Source organism: Myotis myotis, unplaced genomic scaffold (assembly GCF_014108235.1).
Source record: "Myotis myotis isolate mMyoMyo1 unplaced genomic scaffold, mMyoMyo1.p scaffold_m19_p_11, whole genome shotgun sequence".
Lineage (NCBI taxonomy): Eukaryota > Metazoa > Chordata > Mammalia > Chiroptera > Vespertilionidae > Myotis > Myotis myotis.
The window spans coordinates 56,222,577-56,244,000 of NW_023416315.1; the positions used below are offsets into that span (position 1 = coordinate 56,222,577).

Here is a 21,424-nt window from a genome sequence, read left to right on the forward strand (position 1 = left end):
TCACCCAGCTTCCCTGTTGTTCAGCATTTTGCATTATGATGGTACCTTTGCCAATGAAAGTGATGTTGCTTTATTACAATTAACTAAACCTGGACTTTGTATTTCAGAATCCAGTCCAGGACATCACATGGCATTGGGCTAGCATGTCTCCGAGCGTTCTCTGGTCTGGGACGCTTGCTCAGTTTTTCCTTTTCCTTTTTTCTTTCTCATGACCTTGATGGTCTTGAGGGATACTGGCCAGGTATCCTGTAGAATATCCCCTAATCTGGCTTTCTCTGTGGTCTTACTTTTAATTAGACCGGAGCTATGGGTTCCTGCTAAGAATACTGCAGAGGTGAAGTTCCCTTCTTGTCCCATCTTATCAGGGGTTCCCTGATATCCATATGACATCCCTGAATATGACAGTCTGCTCACTTGGTTACGGTTGTATTTGCTAGGTTTCTCCACTATATCAGTACAATTTTTCCTTTTCCCTATGCTGTTCTTTGTGAGTGAGTCACTAAGTCAAACCCATCTTCACCCTGGGGGAGGTGGATCACTGGATTTTCCATTGTTTTCAGTTTCCATATTTGAACTCAATTGAATTCCATAAATATGCCAAAATGGTGGAGTTATCTACTCGTTGATGCATCCATGCTTTCGAAGGCTATATATTTACGTCAGTTCTATGCTAGATACCATACCAGATGCTAGGTAGGCATGGAAGGATGACTTCAATTTTATTTAATCAATACATATTTATTGAGTGCTCACTCTGAGCAAACAGTGGTGGACAAAAACCAAAAATCCCCAAACAGAAGTAGTACCTGATTTGCTGGAGCATTTTTATCATGTGACAAGGACTGTAATAGAGCTATAGAAACATAAGTACCTGTTTTCCTAGCATATATCATTTAAGTAGCTAGAGGAAGGGATGGAATATATATGCAAGAATGAGAAGAGCTAATCTAACTTCTAATTAGTTATATGACCTTGGTAATGCATTTATCCTCTTCAGGCTTCATTTGCCTTATCTGCTTAATGCAGTGGTTAAGTTAGTTCTTTCCTAAGGACATACTACATTATAGTAAATCCTTAGGCCTATAGGAATTACATAGGATTTAAAATTTTGTTCCTGACATGTTTCCTTAGGAAAGTTTTTAAAACTCGAGCATCACTCATTATAAATGAGTGCAAGCATTTGGAACACACTGAGTTTGCAAAAAACACTGATTTTTTTTTTTCTTTCAATGGCTTCATCTACAGTTGAATTTTTCCCCCTCATTTAACAAGTTGACACCCATGCTGTGCAGGAGAGATTAGGCCTCTGTTTGGTAGAGGTCAGCGTTCCATTTTGAAATCTGAGTTAAGTGATATCAATCTGTCCTCAGAAGGCACTGGCCATCCTTTTGCTGGTGTGTTTATGTTTATTCCTATGTTCAAGAGGCAACCTTTACCCAGAATTTTGTGATTAGTTTATTTTACTGTTCTTCTCTACCATATATATATATCTTATATTTGTTTTTATTAAAAATATAATAAATATAATAATAATAATAGTTAACACATATTGTACTATCACTGTGAGCTAGGAAATTCTTAACCTTTCTACACATGTCATGTAATTTTATTCTCCCAACATCTCTGTGTTATAGGTACTAACTTTACATATTAAGCAACTGAGGCACAGAAAACTTAAGGAAACCATTCAAAGGCCTGACATTCTGAACACTTATTTAATCACTATGTTCTCTATTTCCTCCATATAGTAGTTCTTATTTTTTTATATATAAAATACTTTTATAGTAATTTTGTTTTTAAAAAATCTTTCACAATCTCATTTAAAATGCCTTTTTGTATTTAAACTGACTTTGTCTTAATTTACTTTACTCTGGTTTGTTGAACAGGTTTCTGTTTTTGGATCTCTCTCTATCCTGAAATAAATAATAAATTCATAAATTCAACTAATATTCACTAACCATTGACCATAGTTCTGGAACTGTTTCAAGTGATGGGGGCCCTGGAGTGTCCCCACGCTCATAGAGCTTATATTAATTCTAGTGGGAGAGGCAGACAAAGAAATAATATAATAATATAACAAGGAAATAGAGCAAAAGAGTGACAAAGGATTCTAGCTTTTTGTTTTAATCCTCACTGGAGGAGATTATTATTGTTGAAAGTATTACATATGCCCCCCTTAGTCCCCCAGCAACCTCTTCTAGCCTGCCCTTGTCGTCCCCCCCCCCCCCCCGCCTTCACCACTCTATTGTCTTTGCCCATGTATTATGCATATATGCATAGAAGTTCATTGGTTGATCTCTTCCCACCCCCACTCCCCACTCCCCTGGCTACCTCTGAGGTTTGACATATTTTTTTCATTGATTTTTGGAGAGAATGAAAGGGGGAACAAAAGGGTGTGGGGAGAAAGAGAGAGAAATATCAATGTGAGAGAGGCACATCAGCTGGTTGCCTCCTGCATGTGCCAGGACTGGGACCAGGGATTGAACCTGCAACCCAGGTACCTGCCCTTGACCAGGAATTGAACCCAAGACCCTTTGGTCCATGGGCCGATACTCTAACCACTTAGCAAACCGGCCAGGAAGTCCAGCTTTGATAAGGCTATCAGGAGGGACTTTCTGAAGGGTTGACATATAAGTAGAGGCCTAAAAGTAAAGAATAAGTGCACATGTGGGTTTCTGGGGGAAGAGTGTCCCCAGAGAGAGGGAACAGTAGGTGCCAAGGCCCCGGGATGACAGAATCCTTGGAAGTTTATGTGCTGGAACCTGATTGGTTGCAGCTGGGGTGGAACTGATTTTGAAGTTGAAGGAAAGGACCAGCACATAGATGGTTCTTGTAGACAGACCATGGACAGGGCTTGGGATTTCATTTGGAGTATAATGAGAAGGTACTGGAATTATTTTAAAAGATGTGTAATAACATGCCTGCATTTCTTATGAATTATTCTAGATTCTGAAAGGAGAATTGATGGTTGGATTGCAAAGGGGGCAATGGGGACACCAGATACAAAGCTAACATGATATTCTAAGGGAGAGAAGTTGAGGGAGTTGGCAGAAACAGATGGATTCTGGATCTGTTTTGGAAATAATGCCGGTAGGATCAGATGGTGGATTAGCTGTACTCTGTAAGAGAAAAGGTGATTTGAGGATGCCTTCCTCTGAGGTTTTGGCCTCAAAAACGTGGTAAACAGAGCTAGGGGAGATGTAGAGGACCCTACATACAGCGAGATAGGAAAAAACACACAGGGGAGCTTGTTGATTGAAAACCAAGAGAATAAAAATGTTTTACAAAAGAGGTGACAACTGTCAGATGCTCCGGAGAGGTGGCATAAGATGCACACTAAGAATGCATCACTGGATTTGGGTAGAGGGTGGTTATTAGTAACCTCATGAAAGGTTGTACAGTGAAAAAAGGTGCAGGTGAATAGAGTGGGTTCATATGCAAATGGAAGCAGAGGAAGAACTCCCTCCCCTCACACCTCTCCATTGCTGCTTTAAGATGTTAATCTGATGATTCAGGAGACAGACGGCCAACTGCAGGAGCAGTGCCACTGAGTAGGTGGCGATGGGATTGTGCACAGTGGTTTCCAGAGTACAAGGAAGGAAGGCAGAGGAGGGTACAGAGGCAGTAGATGGGACTAGGGAGAAGCAGAAGTTGTATTCTGATTACTTTACTCAATGAAATAAGAAGGAAGTCTCCTAGCTAACAGTAGGAAGGGGTGGGTATCACTGTTCGGAAAGAGGGAGAGAGTTTGAAAGTCAATTTAAAGAACAAGACAATGAGTGGCCATATCTAAAGAATTGCTGAGCAGCGCTTTAGATAAGAATCACCGAATTCATTAGCTTCCATCAGCACATAGAACGACGCCTCAGGGCCTGGGGGTCTTGACTTATAAATGAGTGCACACTCTGTGTTCTAACTTCAAAGCTTCAGATGCCGGGGGAATAGTAGGCTGAAAGATGATCTTGTTTTTAATATAAATTCCTTTGTTGTCTAATTCTGTTTATGATCTAAAGTCATGCTTCGTTTATAAGAAGATAAGAAGTGCTTTCAGTGCTGTGCTGTGTTAGATGCTGAAGTCAGGTCTCCCACAAGGAAATGAGCCTAAAGTGTTGATAATGATGTTCGATCATTCTATTGTTAAAACTTAGTCCTTGGTAATGGGAACAATCAACTACAGGTATACTCTTAAGTCTCTTCCTGAAGGGTTATTTTTCCTTTTCATTGGTTCATTCCATGTACACGCACATACACAATGATGACCAATTCTCCCTGATGATATAACCAACCTATTCCATCTTGTTTCCTTCCCAGGTTGATAGCTTAGGGATGTCTACTCAAATAGTAGTTAGCTTTCTCTTTAAGTCCTTCTTCTAAGAGTCTTATTTAAAAGTGGTACATTTTTATGCACTGTGTTAATGAGTGAGTGAGGTCAGCCACTGCAGTCATGGCATCATAGTTAATAAATAATAACACCTGGCGTTGTGCTTCAGGGTTCCCAGAAGACTTGCATATACACTATCACATGCTTTATCACAGGAGCACTTAGATGCCTCACATGGGGTCATAGAGCTATGACATCTTCTCTCTCCTAATCCAGTATGCTTTTTAGTACTCCCCCTTGTTTCTGTAAAGACATAGCTCTGCATTTATGGAAATGTGTTTTTAAAAAGAATTTGGGATCATAGTTCTTGTTATTGGTTGGGTTTCCCCTGACACTTTTGAGTTTCACATGTAGCAGATTTATTGGAGAGTCTCCAAGAGGAGACAACAGCTGTGAAGAGGGAGGAAAGTAGGAATCTGTGGAAGATTAAGAGGCAGACTTGGAACTTTTGGCAGAGCTACATTGGGAAGACTGTTGGCGATATTCCTATAAAGGACAAACAACGGGGGAAGGGACCACCATAAGCAATAACTGCAGATGCCCATAGGGACATTTGGTCTGGGATGGCCATGTAGAGTTGTCCCAGTGAGGCAACCAGGTCAGGTTGTCCCCTGGGAGAGAGCACACCTTGAGTGAGGAAGCCTTGTTTCTGGAGAGGGAAGCTGTGAGCTATCGGCAGAGCCAGCACTGCCAGCAGCTGACGGGATGGGTGTCTCAGTGCCATCATGGATGTGGGTGGGGCACTTCAGTTCCAAAAGCACCATCTCGTCTATGGAACTCAGCACCTGATATTTTAACTAAGGCCAGGAAGAAACCACCCTCACACCAAAATCCTTGAGACCATCCATCCACTTCTTCACTAACAACTATTTATTGAGGACCTACTCTGTAGCCAGCACTGTTCTAGGTGCTGGGGATTAGACTCAAATGATCACTAGCCTCCAAGTTCCTCTCTGTATCTTTTGACCTGATCTCCCTACTATTCCAAATTCAGGAAATTTGAATATAAGTTAATTACTTTCTTTAGATGTGTCAGAATTAGCTAAGAAAGGAAAACTTAAAATGTGAACACTGACCTTTTCTTTTTTTAAAATAGATTTTTATTGATTTCAGAGAGGAAGGGAGAGGGATAGAGAGATAGAAACATCAATGATGAGAATCATTGATTGGCTGTCTCCTGCACACCTCTTACTGAGGCAGATTGAGTCCGCAACCCAGGCTGGAATCAAACCTGGGACCCTTTAGTCTGCAGGCCAACACTTTATCTATCCACTGAGCCAAACCGGCTAGGGCATGTGAACACTGACCTTTTCTTAAAAGTTCTTTTTGGCAGGAACTATTGTCAAGCCAAATATTCTCCATTTGGAATTTAAGTAACTCACATTGGAAACCGAAATGCAAGGCAATCTAAGCCTAGCTGGGTAGCTCAGTTGCTTAGAGCATCATCCTGACATGCCAAGGTTGTGGGTTCGATCCCCAGTCAGGGCACATACAAGAATCAACCAATGAATGCACAAATAAGTAGGGAAAAAACAAATCAATGTGTTTTTTCTCTCTCTCTCTTTCTTTCTACTTTCTTCCCTCCATCTCTCCCCTCTTCTCTCTCAAGTCAATAAAATAAATAAATAAATGCAAGGCTATCTAAATTTCAGGATATTTCTAATCTAACACTATCATCAGAAATAACTCCAGATCTTCAGTAAGATGGACATTTCTACACATTCTTTCAATTTATTGGGAAAGATATTAACTGAATAGCCCCAAGGACAAAAATATGCGCTGGTCCGAAAATAACCTCTTTGCAGATTGATTCAGAAGCACAATTTTATTTGCTAGTTACATGGGGAAAAGCTACAGGCCTTTCATAGTTCAGATGGTGGAAAGCACTCTTTCTTAATACTTAGTGCGTTTCCTGAGTCACTGATTCATGCCACTCGCCTGGAGTCACTGATAAGCAGAATTAGAGCATTCCCTAGGTTTTCAGAGCTAGGGGTGTGTTTACTTAAAACTGCCCGATTTCACATCTCTATATCGCAGCTGTCAGAGCATAATTTGTTTATCCTTTTTGCTTCCAGAAAGAGACTTAGGCTCCCTCAGCAAATTTTAGGAAATATTTCTGTCATTAATTTTCAACATGTATCAAATCAACTCAGAAATTCAGAGCTGCATGACTAATGCGTGCCCAGCATCTCACTGTTGGTGACCTTGCCGTCATAATACAATGTAATGGACAGTATGGTTTTGAAATTGTGTGAGAGATTTGAACCAGTGCCTCTAACCATCCTTCTGAGCATTAACTACGCTTTGGGTACGGTTACAAATCTTTGCTTTTGGACGCATAATGTTTCATTTGCCTTTCACATTTATTTGGCTGGCCAGGCCGAATAGCCAAGATTCCAGTGTCACAGAAATGTATTTGTTATCTCCCTTCCACATACTAGGGCAATTGCAGGATATTTTCAGTGGTGGTTCTGCCCTGGATCTAGGATTTTGCAAACATCACCTTCCTGATAAATGTACCTGGAAAAAAATTATATTGTTTTCCAATGCCTGTCATCAAGTACATTCTAGAACCTCACAGTAGAAAGCTTCTGTCACCTTCAACACTGGGAATGAACTCCAAGTAATTTTCCAAGTCATTTGGTTGTACTAGAATTTCATTGCTTGTGACATTAGGAATCTGCATTGGAATGGAAAACATCCATCGAAAATAGAAATTTGCATCATCGTCAGTAAACTTTCATATTAAGTTGGAAGGTGTTGACATTTCATAGAACTATTTGATCCAGACCTTTGGTTTCTATTATTTATTAGAAAAGAGTATTGGGCCTTTGCCCATACTTTCCCCTGATTTGTCACTGGTAATACATGAATTCATTAGAAGTAGGAAAAAAGAAAACTCATGCAGTTTTAAACACGTTAACCATGATTGGGTTGTATTCTCTATCTGACTCCTTTTATCTTTGTTCAGTAGACTGCTTTAACATCTTTTTTTAAAAATTTTGCCTTGTCACCGCTGCTTTTCTGTTTATCATATCCTTTATGCTGATGACCGGAAAGAGGAAAAGAAAAGGATCTATAACTGATTCTGTTTCTGTGGTGTTGTAGTCTAGGCTTTGGGTGGATGTCTGAGGGGGCATTCCCTGTCCTCCTCCTTCCTCCCTCTGTTCTTGGTTCTCCAGACTTGAGACTAGTCTTTCCCACTTCTGCCTGTATCATTATTCTAACACTCCAATGCAGAAAACCTCAGCTTTTTAGGTGTGTTATCAACTGTGTATGAGGCATTTGTAAGTGGTCTTTGCCATCCATCATTACAAGAGCCACTTTGATATTATTTTTATAATCCGTCTCTCCCTCCCTGCTTGCTCGCCCCCACCCCCATTTGTTTCTCTGTACTCTCGCTTTGGCTCAGCTGGCCTCAGTTTACTATGGTTTTAAGTAAGTTAGAAAGAAATTGTAACTGCCATGCCCACTCTAAACAACTTTGAATCACCCTTGTTCCTTTTCCTTCTCGCAGTCCAAAGAGCTGATTCTTTGACTTCATATCTCTCTGATATGCCCCTCCGTTCTGTTCTTATCTTTACTGCCACTTCTTTATTCCAGACTTCACCATTACTCATGTCATTTACTAATCTTCTTGCCATTCCCCTTGTCTTCCATTAATTTGTCATTCATATCTCTGTCAATGGTTTGCCTAAAATGTTGTCATAGAAAAATTGCACTAGATATTTTCAAGACTTTTTAATAGGAAGGAGAAAGTGAATTCAACTCTGTTATAAAACAGGTGGGAGATTCTTTAAGCACTGGGATGAACTAGTAGAAAAGTAGTACAGGACTTTAGTGGGGAGGTTAGTCAATGCATTTAGGCTATCTGTGTTTGCTAATTGTCACCTACCAGCAACTATTAGTTAGGTTCCTACCCATCCATTGAGACTAGAATCTAGAGCAGTGGTTCTCAACCTTCCTAATGCCGCGACCCTTTAATACAGTTCCTCATGTTGTGATGACCCCCAATTTCATTGTTACAAATTGAACATAATTAAAGCATAGTGATTAATCACAAAAACAATATGTGATTATATATGTGTTTTCCAATCTTAGGTGCCCCTGTGAAAGGGTCGTTTGACCCCCAAAGGGGTCGTGACCCACAGGTTGAGAACCGCTGATCTAGAGGTACTATCTTCCTAGAATGATCACATTTCAAAGGGATGGCTCCCAGGTATTTGAGAAAGCTTTTCCAGGGTGGTAAAACTGGCAAGAGAAGATTTTCATCTCCCAGGGGACAGAGAAAAAAAATGCAATTGAAAGTCTTCTTTGTAAAGAAGGGGCCTATAGTCAGGGGAAAAAATCTATCTAAAGTTTAGTGAATCTAAGACTTTAAGGTCTCCTTGGTCAATGTAAATCTGAAGTGTAAATCTTCTGTTGAAAACTCTTTAGCATCTCAGCTTCTTATTTATTTGTTTTTTTATTTTATTTATTTGTTTTTGTTAATCATCACCTGAGGATATTTTTCCCATTGATTTTTAGAGAGAGTGGAAAGGAGAGAGAGAGAACCTTCTAAGTGAGAGAGACACATCAATTGGTTGCCTCCTAGGCCAGGGCTGCCAGAGCACATCTCAGCTGCTTAGCATTAAAAAACCAAGCCTCTGGCTTTGGGTCATACCCATTTACTCTGCAACTACCTATCTTCCTAAGTCCTCAATCTTTGCTTCTTTTTATGCCTCGATTTCTTAGCACCTAAGGATGGTATAAGACTTAGACAACTTCCTTTGTCTGAAAGAATTTTGTCTCTCTTGTCCAACTACCTTATTTTCTTCTTTTGGGAAATGACTCCTTGTGGAAGTATGTCCTCCTTGGGAAGTGTGCAGTCCTCTGGGTTCTGGACACACTGGTTCTTATCTGTCAGAATTCCCATCACAAGGTACATGATTAGGAGGAGGACGTTATGTCACTCCCCTCTTCCCCGTCTGTGACACCTTGAAGGCAGGTACAGTGTTGTATGCCCAGCTCCTAGCATGAGAATTGTTCCTGACAAGAAAATCCTCAAAACTTTGTGCTGAATGATTGAGTGGCTTATAGACCTGGAACACATTTTGGGACAATTCTTTCTTTATATGATACACATTTTCAAAATTATGTAAAAATGAACACCAGGGGTTGTTATTCAAGATTATAAATGCCAAAACATTTAAGATTGTTTTTAAAGAAGTGAATTGCATGTCCCTTGGGTTGCCATCCCAGGAAGTATATTATCAGGATAAAAAGGAAAATTTCATTTGTTGTCTGAAACCCAGATTTGTAAAGAACCTGCTAATTTCTGAAAAGCATACCTTCAAAGCATTACCGTCACATACAACGCAATGACCACTACACAGTTACTTTTATCTGATGGCTGACATTTTGAATTAACTTTGGAAAGGACTTTGTTTAGCTCAAGCTCTGGAGTTAAAACTGTAAGATCATTTTTAATAACAAGAACCAGGGATTTTGAAACCTATGGCAGACCCAGGCATGGCAGGGTGAGGTATACAGTTCCCAGGTGTTATGTTTTCTCTTGAATGCCAATATGCCTGTCACTTTCCCCTGTTGGTTCCAGGTGACTAGGGTGCAGTTAACGATGACAGGTTGTTATAAAATGGACTGTGGCACACCGGGGGGAAAGCATTGGATTGAAATATTGTCAACTCATTCTGTTTAATTGTTGTCAACTTTCAAGTTAGAATTGCAGTTCCTTGAGACCCTGACATATTTGGAACTAATGAGGTAAAATGAAAAAATTCCACTTGTCCCCTACCATTTTCCTTTAGGGCCTCCTTCCTCCTTCCCCTTCTTGATTTAACTTCTAGTCCCTATTCCCATTATCCTGTTGACTTCCTGAAGAGTGTTAACACTATGGGTAAGAAAGTAGGTGGCGTTTGTTTTTCTGTATGTCAGTATTTGCTGATAACAGCAAAGTATCTGTCTTTAGGAAATTCAGGACAATTTCTCTTGCTTTTTTATTTTTTAATTAGTAAACTTTATTTTTTGAGCAGTGTAAGGTATGAAAAAGGACGTGGAAAGTACAGAGTTTGATAAAACTCCTCAAATCACCCCAACACCTGGAGCACACATTTCCCCTTTTACTAACATCTTGCATTAGTGTTGTACATTTGTTACAATCAATGAGCCAATATAATACATTATTAACTAAAGCCATACTTTACATTTGGATTTACAGTTGTATTCTACAATGTTAGGGGTTTTAACATGTTATGATATGAATCCACTATGATAGTGTCATACAGAATCGTTTTACTGCCCTAAGTACCCCTTGGGCTCCACCTATTCACTCATTCCTCTTTTCTAACCTCTGGCAACCATCAGTCCTTTTACTGTCTCCATAATTTTGCCTTTTCCAAAATGCCATATAGTTGGAATCAAGCAGTACGCAGCCACATCAGACTAGCTTCTTTCACTTAGCAATATGCACTAAGGGTACTCCATTGTCTTTCATGGCTTGAAAACTCATTTCTCTTTGTTGTTGGCTAATATTTCATTGTATGATGACCAGTTTGTTTATCCATGCACCTAGTGAAGTCTCTCTCTCTCTCTCTCTCTCTCTCTCTCTCTCTCTCTCTCTCTCTCTCTCTCTCTTTGTAATTCTCCCCTGAGGATATTTTTTTCATTGATATTTTAGAAAGAGTGGAAGGGAGGGGAAGAGACAGAGAGAAACATTGATGTGAGAGAGACATATCCATTGGTTACCTCCTGCATGTGCCCTAACCAGGGGCCTGGGGATGGAGTCTGCAATGGAGATACCTGCCCTTAATCAGAATCAAACTTGAGACCCTTCAGCCTGTGAGCCGATGCTCCAACCAGCTAGTGCTGAAGGACTTCTTGAATGCTTTCAAGTTTTGGCAATTATGAGTAAACATGCTATAAACACTCATGTGCAAATTTTGGTGGGGGCATAGGTTTCATCTCATTTGGGTAGATACCAAGGAGTGAAATGGCTGGATCTTGTGGTTAAGAGGTTTTTTTGTTGTTGTTGTTTACTTTTGAAAGAAATTGACAAGCTATTTTCCAAACTGGAGGTACCCTTTTGCATTTCCACCAGCAATGAATGAGTGTTCCTGCTGCTCCACATTCTCACCAGCAGTTGATGTGGTCAGTTTTTCAATTTTAGCTGCTCTAATAGGTATGTGATGCTGGTATGTTGTTTTAATTTGCAATTCCCTAATGACATATGATGTTGAGCAGCTTTTGCATATGGTTATCTGCCATCTATACATCTTCTTTGGGGCAAGGTCCAGATCTTTTGCCCACTTTTCAATTGACTCTCTTATTTGTGGGTTTTAAGAGTTCTTGGTATATTTTGAATACCAGTCTTTTGTCACATATGTGTTTTACAAAGATGTTTTCCCCCCAGTCTGTCTTGTTTTTTCATTTTCTTAACAGTGCCTTTCACAGAGCAGAAGTTTTCATTTAATGCAGTCTAATTTATCAGTGTTTTTCTTTCATGGATTCTGCTTTTGGTGTTGTATCTAAAATGTCATCACCAAAACAAAGCTTACCTAGCTTTTCTCTTATGTTATTTTCTAGGCAACAGTTTCTTTTCAGACCTAAGTTTCCTAAGTCTGCATCTAGATTGATGGAAAGAAAATGAGTACTTGACATAAACTGAATTGATTACCTCAATAAATCTTAAAATTGATGCTTAAGAAAATGTCAAGTTTTAAAAAATATATCTCTGAGTATTGACATAAAATGCATTCATTCTAAAACGATCTATATTTTTGATGGTTTACCATACTGTTCCAAATACTTTCCTATTTCATGAATTTTAACTCTGTGATTTATTTATTGTTCTTTTCAGAAAGTGACACCTTTTTTATTTAGCCTCAGCAGAGCCTCTGCAATTGTAATATGTTTACGTATATATTAGAGCTTAAAACCCAATCTTTGCAAACACCTGCAGGTCTGAGAAGCTTTTTCTAAAAAAGAAGGTCTCATACCATCTTTTAATGATCCCACTGAAGACAGTTTTGTTTGTAATTTGAACAGGTAAATAGCCCCATTTAGCTGCAATTCTGTTTTAACAGGAATTGCGCTGTAATTGCTCATGTGTTACAAAATTAATTCCTTTCTTTTATTTTTAAATGCTGAGCTTTCAGCCCTTTCTTTTCATAGTAACACCTTGCTGAACACATCACAGTATCTGGCAGGGAATGAATTAGCTGCTATGCATTTTCTCCCTTTTGAAAAATCCTGTTAAGAGTTTCATGTGGATTTAGTGGCAAAGGTGGCTCTTTCTTGCTTTGGTTCTGAGTCTTTGCTTGTGTCATAAAGCACCCACCTGTGATTCCTCTCATCTCCTTGTAGGTTTTGTTCTTTTATTTACATGCTTTGGTTTAGTAGGCTGGAGCCTTTAGGAACCGGTAGGACACATTATCTGCTGTGAAAGTCTCCACATCTGGTCTGCTGAAATTGGTTTGAGGCTTTACGAATGACCAGTACATGCTGATATTAGAATTAGGGAAATGATTAATTTACTAAGGCTTAGAAGGGTGAATATAGGATGGATTTTCAGATGTTACATGCTCTATCGGCACTGACTTATTTAATCTTTACTATAACCCAGACAGGTAGATACTGTTAAACAAAACTTAACTGGGTAAATTTGAAGATCTAAATGGCTTTATTTAACAATTTGTGAATTAAGCAGCATCCTAGATAGCAAACAGAATGGAAGGCTTTTATAATCAGAAAGAAAGTGAAGTAAGAAAGTTCTGCACATTGTTTCAGGCAAGGTCACCTTCCTTTAGGGAAAGGCAGGGATCTCTCCCAAAGATTACCTCACTGGTGTTGATCTGATCATTTCTGATTAACTGGGTAAAGGTCACATTTCTGGGAGAAGCTAAAACTGCAATGAGGTTAGGTACTAAGTCTTGGTTGTTGACATGGGACTTAGCACAAGTGACTCCATTTTAGGCCTGTTGTCCCCCCCCCCCCTTTTTTTTTTTTTTTACTAGAACTATGATTATTTACTTTATTTAGAGTCTTCACGTAAGATCAAGGGCAAGGTAATCTAATTGAATAATCAAAAGTGTCTGTAATTATAATTTTCCTGAATGTAGATGTTTACCAAGAATAATTAAACATTCAAATGAATGCAATAAGATACCTATTATAGCAGAAACTACCAACTTAATAATGTCAAATGTTAACCATGTTTGAAATTCATGTAAACACTCTATCAAAAAAATCCATGGGAAACACTTTTGAATAGCTTGTTCATCTGTAGGAATGAACTTTTCCCACCTGACATGAGAACCTGAGTTGTATGTTTGGTTTATGTTAATTGTTAATCAGCTCTCCAGTTCAATACTGGAAATTCTAATGCAAAGATTTTAATAGCAAAAACAGTCATGTGATTTTCCAAAAACAATTCTGATTAAAGTCTGATGGACTCGTATTATCTCTTCTGTTCCCATAATGATTAACATCCTGCTCACAGTTTTATAGTTGCATTTCTTTGTAAAGTAAGCAACAGTTAGTTTAATTCTATGGACCCTAAATTAAGTATAAGGTTATTGGAAGGCTGTCAACAGTTTTGATAACTTTGATTCACAGACTCTCAGGCCCCTTGCAGTTGGCCTATTGCAGTGGTCAGCAAACTGCGGCTCATGAGCCACATGCGGCTCTTTGGCCCCTTGAGTGTGGCTCTTCCACAAAATACTGACTTCCGTGCATGGGCCACAAAGTTTCAATCGTACTGTACATGCGCGCCTGCATGTGGTATTTTGTAGAAGAGACACACTCAATGGGCCAAAGAGCCGCATGTGGCTCGCGAGCCTCAGTTTGCCGACCACTGGCCTATTAGAAAGGGAGGGAAGTGGGAAGTCTTTAAATGTGCCTCCACTACTGCCAAGTGTGGTTATGAAAATATGTTTGACTTTACTCATAGTTTCTGAGTCCCATGGTCCTGCTCCTTTGCCTGGATTTGTTCACCATAGCTCTGCCACCTGCTGATCACATTTTTTCCCAGTTCTTGTATAATTTTAACTACATCCTCACTCCTTGGTCAGCTTGTGGTAGGGTTTCTTGGTTTCACTTCCCTGAGCTCGGTGTTGAAAGCTTGGAGAGACTTCATTCTTTGTGTGGCCCATGTTTGATGGGAAGTAGGAATGGTTCAGAATAGGGCCTCTTGAGTGAAAGAAATTTGGGATGAAATCTTTGTTCCATTTAGTAGCTGTGATATTTGCATTCAGGGCATGTTACCTAATCTTTCTGAGATTTGGTTTCCTCATTTTAAAAATAGGAGTATTGATGTTCACCTCTTAGGATTGGGACAAAGATGCAATAAAATGATGAGCTGGTTACCTCATTATGTAAGTTTCCTCCTCTTTCCTCTCTTCCTTGGCCTCTCCTTCCCCCTTTTCCTTTCATCCCCCTCATCTTCTTGTTCTTCCTCTTCCCTTTTCTTTTTTTCCTTCTTTAGATCATATAATCATTATTATCATTTTCCTGTTCAACCAGATTTATTGCCCCAGGCCTAAAGGTGTCACATTGCTTCACGTGTATACAGTATAACCCTTGTAACAAGACTGAAGTTTGTGTATCTCTAACTATAAAATGGGTTACACTATCACCCTGAGGAGGTGATAGTAAAGGTCTGTTCTGCCCCCGCTGGCTTTTCTAGAGGGGCAGGGCTCTTCACTAATGTAAGACCACGTCCTGTTCTCCTCTCACTGCCAATTCTCTGAGCCAGCAGGCTTGGCCTCAGATCACCTGTGCCAGGACCAGCTCCTTGCTCAGGCCACGGGAAATAGGTCTGTACCTGGGAAGTCACAACATTTGTATTTTGACTTACCTCAGAGTCCCTTCCATTGTGAACTCATTGGCCTCAATGCAATTCAGGCACATCCTTATGGTTGCCCCAGAGTAGAACCTGCTGCAGAGATCTCTGGGAAGGGCTTTCATCTCTGAGTTGGTCCACGAGGGTCTTTTGCTTTTCTTCAGTCAAATAATTAATTCACTTGAGGAAATTGTTTGATTGTCTTTTGCATCATACCTCCAACTCTTTGTAAAACATTGTTCAGGTTTTCTTAAAAATTCTAGCCCGACCCGTGTGGCTCAGTGGTTGAAGTGTCAACCCATGGACCAAGAGGTAGCTGGTTGAATTCCCGGTCAAGGCATATGCCCAGGTTACAGACTCAATCCCCAGTAGGGGGCTTGCAGGAGGCAGCCATTGATGATTCTCATCGATGCTTCTATCCCTTTCATTTCCTCTCTCTCTAAAAATCAATAAAATCATGTTTAAAAAAAACTCTAAGAAATTTCAATTTAATAGCTTTTTAAAACTTTGGTTTTTAAAGTTTTGGGCAATTCAAACCCATATGTAGGATACCTGAGCTTGGTCTCTTCCCTGACTCTGCTTATCATTTGTGGGGAAATCTATAGTTTAGAAACCATACTTTATTTTGGTGCATGTACTTTGGAAGTTTTTTACAGATAAGAGTATACTTGTGGAGTGGTTGCTAGAAGATTTTGGATTTGTTGAAGATGAATGATGTTAATTTATGCACTGTTTGGCATAAATTTGCATAATGAGTCCAAGTAGTCCTAACTTCAAGTATAAAAGGCCAAATTAATTTGTATGACCTGTTGGCATTTTATTCCACACATAAAATCCAGAGCACGCACATATAAAATATATAATGGATTTTTTAACCAATTAACTTAATCACAGTCTGAATTATGCAGCATTTATATAAACTGAAATAGGGAAAGGGGGTTAATTGAGGTCGGGTCAAGCCTGAGAGGGGTGACAGATCAAGGCTCATGCTTTGGCTGGGAAGATGTAATTGGTAGGATAATTTTCTCAGGGCCGAGGATTGCCAGTTAATTGCATAATGTCTTTCATATTTCTGTACCTAAATTTATCAAAGCTTTATCATTGTCTTAGTCCGCTAGGGTTACTACCATAACAAAATATCATAGCGTGTGTGGTTTAAACCATTTATTTTCTCACAGTTCTGGAGGCTGGACTGTCCATGACAAGGTGCTGGCTGACTTGGTTTCTGGTGATTGCTCTCTTCCTGCCTATAGATGGCAGCCTTCATGCTATGTCCTCAAATGGTAGCGGGAGGGGAGAGAGAGAGAGAGTGCCCATAAGGGAAGACTCTATGGTATCTCTTCTTATCAGGTCCCATCCCTCATGACTTCCTCTAACCCCAGTTATCTCCCAAAGGCTGCATCTGCAAATGCCATCACTTTGAACGTTAAGGCTTCAGCGTATCAGTTTTGGGGGCATACACAATTCCACCTGTGACAATTATGTTAGCTCAAATGTCAGACATGTTAAAACTCAAGTGCTCCTTAGAGGATCAACACTTTAATCAATTATTAGTCATTTATACTCAAGAATCAAGAATCATCAGAGAGCATGGTTTGATAGGAGGGACAGAGAAGTGAATAAGAAAGCGAGGATAAGAAAGGTAGGGTATAGAGTAAGGGAAAGAAATTTGTCCTCAACCAGCCAAGGAATACAGTTACTAGAAATTAGGAAGCACATTTGATCCAACTGGGTAGGGAAAAGGAAGATCCAAAGAGAAAAGGAAGGTGGTAATTTCCTACAACTTTTGCTTTCTCTTAACCATGTAAAGCCCCCAATGGAAATGTCAGATTACAGTATTTTTACATTACAATTATGTTTCCTATTGCAGAAAAGTAGAAGTTAGTTTTAAGTAAGCAGGAATATAACTTATAGAACTATTACCAGCTAACCTTTATAGTATTATGACAAATTAAAAGATTGATGATTGGATGAATCCATTTTCTAGCTAAAGATGCTGGAAAGAGAGTCAAGGGAGTGAAGAAGTAATCGATGTTTTGGTTATTCATCTTTAGTTATAGTGTTGCATTTAATAGTCACAAAGTCCTAGAAGATACCTACTGACCATAGTCTTCAATCCAAGGATCAGAGGAATTGAGTAACTTCCATGACCAAATAGCTACCGTGGGTAATTCCTAAGACCAAATCAGTGCTGGGAGTTGAATCCCAGAGAGAATTGCTATAAGTCCTTTCTACCACACACTGGATAAATTGAACAATTGTCAGTAATCATGCAATGACATTGTGGTAGAGGAGGCCTTTTTTTAAAAATGACAGTAAATAGCTAATAATAAAAAGCATGGTTTCTCTTAATAAGCTTCTTGAGGAACAGGCAAAGTTGCTGATTTTATACTCATAGTAGAAGTGAATGACACATCTTTGAAAACTTTCCCTGGCTATTCCTTGTTGATTCCATATCTGCAATATCCATTGTCTAATTGTAATTTAAAATATCTGCTACCAAGTACATTGAATGTATGAGCAGACTAACCCAAGGGTTGATAATAGAAGGAAATCAGGGGTGTTGACAGGATTCCAGTGTTCCTATAGAATGTCTCCTAATTTAAGTAAATAGTTAAATATTGATTAAATTTTATTCCTTTACATTTACACATTTGAAATTAAAAGAAGTTATCCTTCAGCAAGATTTTAACATGGGCTTTCATGTTAATTTTTACTGTATTCTGCTGCCACACACTTTGACTTATATTTTAGGCCAAGATTGTAGCTTTTCCTCATCATTCCTTATGGACTAGTTATTATAAATCCTTATTCTTCTCTTACCTCAGTGGATCACCTTGTTTGGATCTATTTAGTAGTCTAGCTGAAGATGATTACTTTAATCAGTTCTTTAAAGTATCTCCTTATGGTACTTCCCTTCCATTTCTGTCAAAGATGCATGATTATCCGACTGAAGACTTTTTCTGTTTATATTTAAAAAGAGGGAAAAAGTATTTTCCAGATTATTATATCTCAAACATATGACAGTCGCAGGGTTCCTGCCCTCTGCTTACTGCCTCTCTTGCTTAGTATTGAGAAGATTGGACAAAGGCAAGCGCCAGCCCAATGCATACTCTCTCCTCCTTCTCCAAACCCTTGCTTCTTTGCCTGTCCTGGAAAGTTTTCTCGGCCCTTAAAGATACACTTCCCTTTCACACTTGAACAGGTCCTAAGCCTGTCTTCCTTCCTCTTTTTACAAGCTTTTACTGAACATCTACCAGACATTGGAGCAGTAAAGGTAAACAAGCCTTATTTCTGGTGGGAGAGCCCATACTCATTCACAGGCTTACACATCACTGTAAAGATGACGGCTGCTTTCAAGCTTTATGCAGCAAGACTTTGGGAAGATACAGGAATGGGAGGGTATTGATCTCTCTAGTGGAAACCAATCTGGGAGGTAACATTGAGAAATAGACTCTTTTCTTTTTCCCTCGATCACCCTTGCTCGTCTAACTGAAAAACCTAATGTGGCTTCATATCTTCAAAAAGCCTAAAATCTGACCTTTAGGCAAGAATTAGTCCCTCTCTTCTACAGTTTTTTCAAATGACTAAGTTCACATATTTACTTTAGCTTATGTTAGATTATCGTTATTTTTTATTTATATGTATGCCTTCTCTACTACTCTGTGAGTTCCTCAAGATTTTTCCATGCACTTTAATTGTATTTTATTATCTATATTATTAAATTGTAAAGCATTTTCAAATCCATTTATTGGTGATTAGGCTTTAAAAATAAATTCAATGAGTGAAAGGTTTTAAAAAATCTTTAGTGAGTCCTACTGTCATATCATCCGCTTGCTGGTCTTTAGCTGGTTAGTTCAAGATTTTGAGATTTTCTTATTAAATCATGGATTTAATAGTGTAATTGTACTTTTAAAATCAGAAATAAGCACATGCGTTTTTTGAAGTTTTGCGAAGAAGATAATTTTTCAGTATTTCAGGAATCTTATGGTTATTTCTGAAGTAGGAAGTTCTGTCCAATAAAGCCATGGTATGACATTTGTCTCCGCCTAAATAGGGTGTTTAAGGCACTTAGTAGCTTCACTTTATTGTTTCCTGCAGGTTTGCTGCTACCACATTTAAACTGACCGTCTTTAAGATCAGTTGGATTTTTTTTAATCCTCACCTGAGGAGTGAGGCTATTTTTCTATTGATTTTTAGAAATAGTGAAGAGAGGAAGGGAGGGGGAGAGAGAGAGAGAAAGAAAGAGAGAGATCAATGTGATAGAAAGATGTGGGGCGGAGATCAAACCTGCAACCCAGGTATGTACCCTTGATCAGAATTAAACCTGAGACCCTCCGGTGTGCAGGCTGACACTCTAACCACTGAGCACACTGGCCAGGGCAAGATCAGTTGGATTTTTAAGCTGTTAACCTTCTAGAAGCTTTTTCTTTTCTCTCTCTTTTTTCTTTTTTTTTTTCAACATTATGCATGCTTTTGGCCACCAGGTAGTAATGGTGCCTTGAGTAGGTGAGTCTCTCAGGCTGCAAACTATTGCAAACAGACAGCAATATTAAACTCCATACTGGACACAAAGAAGTAAATGTCCAGGATCATGATTTTGTTTTCATTCCTCTCTGGTACTTTGGCTATTGCAAATGGAAGCGTATGTTATCCGCTGGCTGTGAGCAGCTTCCTGGTCCTGCCAATCCACTGTTTCCATGACATTGCACTTCATATCAGAGCCAATGAGAAGAAGTGAAATGAAGGCTGGCCAGGTGTCAGGGGACAAGGTGGAATTCAAGAAAAGAGTGTGACAACTGCAGAAATGGAGAGATTGGGGTCAGAAAGGAGGTATAGGGAGAAGTTTGGATTGAACTATCCAAAAGAAAAATTATATTTTTGAGATTTTTTTAAACCCTCAGAAACACATGTATGCCAATCTAGAAAAATCAAATATTTTATTCTAGACTTTTCTCTTTCCTTCCCCCCTTAGCCATTCCTCTGGGTATTCTAGTTGTGCGTGGAGACTGTGACTTGGAGACTTGCCGTATGTACATAGATCGCCTGCAGGAGGTGAGTTTCTATAGTCAGGTATACATTTTGCTCAGTGTTTCATTTGTGTAAACAATTCCCAGCCATCTTTATTTGTTTCTGAAATGATGCACTTGGGCAGGAAATGGAAATGTGGCGGCCTTCTCTTTTATTCACACACCACAGGTTTTCCTGCTCAGGTGGTGAAATGGCAAAGGATCAGTTGGGTTAACTATAGCGTGGTGATGTTCTCCTGTGACCCACACCGTAGCTTGGAACCGTAGCCAGGCTACATTCCTGTAATTTTGAGCTCTGCAGAATTTCAAAGGGCACTAATAAATAATGAAAGAAAACAGAGGTTTGGGCTTATTTAATGTTTTGTATCTAGCACAGACTTTTGTCAGAGACAGTTAGATTTTTTTTAAAAAAATGTAAATTGTATAAGAAAGAAAAACTTTCTACATTTCATAGAAACTTGTGTCAGAACACAAAAGAATGATCTATTTTTTTCTCAATCTGGTCTTACCATAGAGAAAGAGAGAGGAAGAGATCTCATGTGTGACCTTCCCATGAACTTAAACTGCACCAGCAAAGCCAGGAGACCCAGCCCCCTCACTGCAGTGGTCATGGGTTACTTTTATAAAGCTTTGAGGGGAGGGAGTAGTCACTTCCTTTATTTTACAAATGGTAAAGATCATAAATAGCTACTTCTTTATCATTGTTTTTTTATTAAAGATGCACATTAGAATCACTTGTTTTGGATGTGGTCTAGACATTTATATTTTTAAAGCTACCGGGTGATTCTAAAAGGTACCCCCAAATTAGCAACTCTCTTTCAGACAACACATTATGCGCACATAAATGTCACAAATAAAGAAGATATACAGTGTTTAAAATTCTATCGAGTTGTAGCCACTTAGCTTTAAACATTGGATTTTATTTCTCTTGAAATAAATTCAGGTAGGAGGCATAAAGTAATGTGAAAAATTACTAATTTTTCTCTTCAGCATTGTTAAGGATAGAGAAATTGTGAGTGCAAAATATTTTGGGATAAATGCTAAATTTTGAATACTGATAAGGGTGAGAGAAGAAAAGTCAACAAATTTTATACTTGTTACTTCCTGGGCTATTTTTTTTTTTTTATCAAGGATAACTTTAACATGTTGAAATTTGTGAACTTTTTAGCATGTGAC

At 39.0% G+C, this 21,424-nt stretch overlaps 1 protein-coding gene across 2 annotated transcripts in view; it reads left to right on the forward strand.

Moving 5' to 3' along the window:
* Nucleotides 1-21,424, forward strand: part of DGKI (diacylglycerol kinase iota) — a 402,033-nt gene that overhangs the window by 301,750 nt on the left and 78,859 nt on the right. For both annotated transcript variants that reach the window (XM_036328568.1, XM_036328569.1), the window contains one exon: nucleotides 20,194-20,273. In XM_036328568.1, the coding sequence (XP_036184461.1) occupies nucleotides 20,194-20,273 (80 nt within the window). The remainder of the gene's footprint in view (nucleotides 1-20,193; nucleotides 20,274-21,424) is intronic.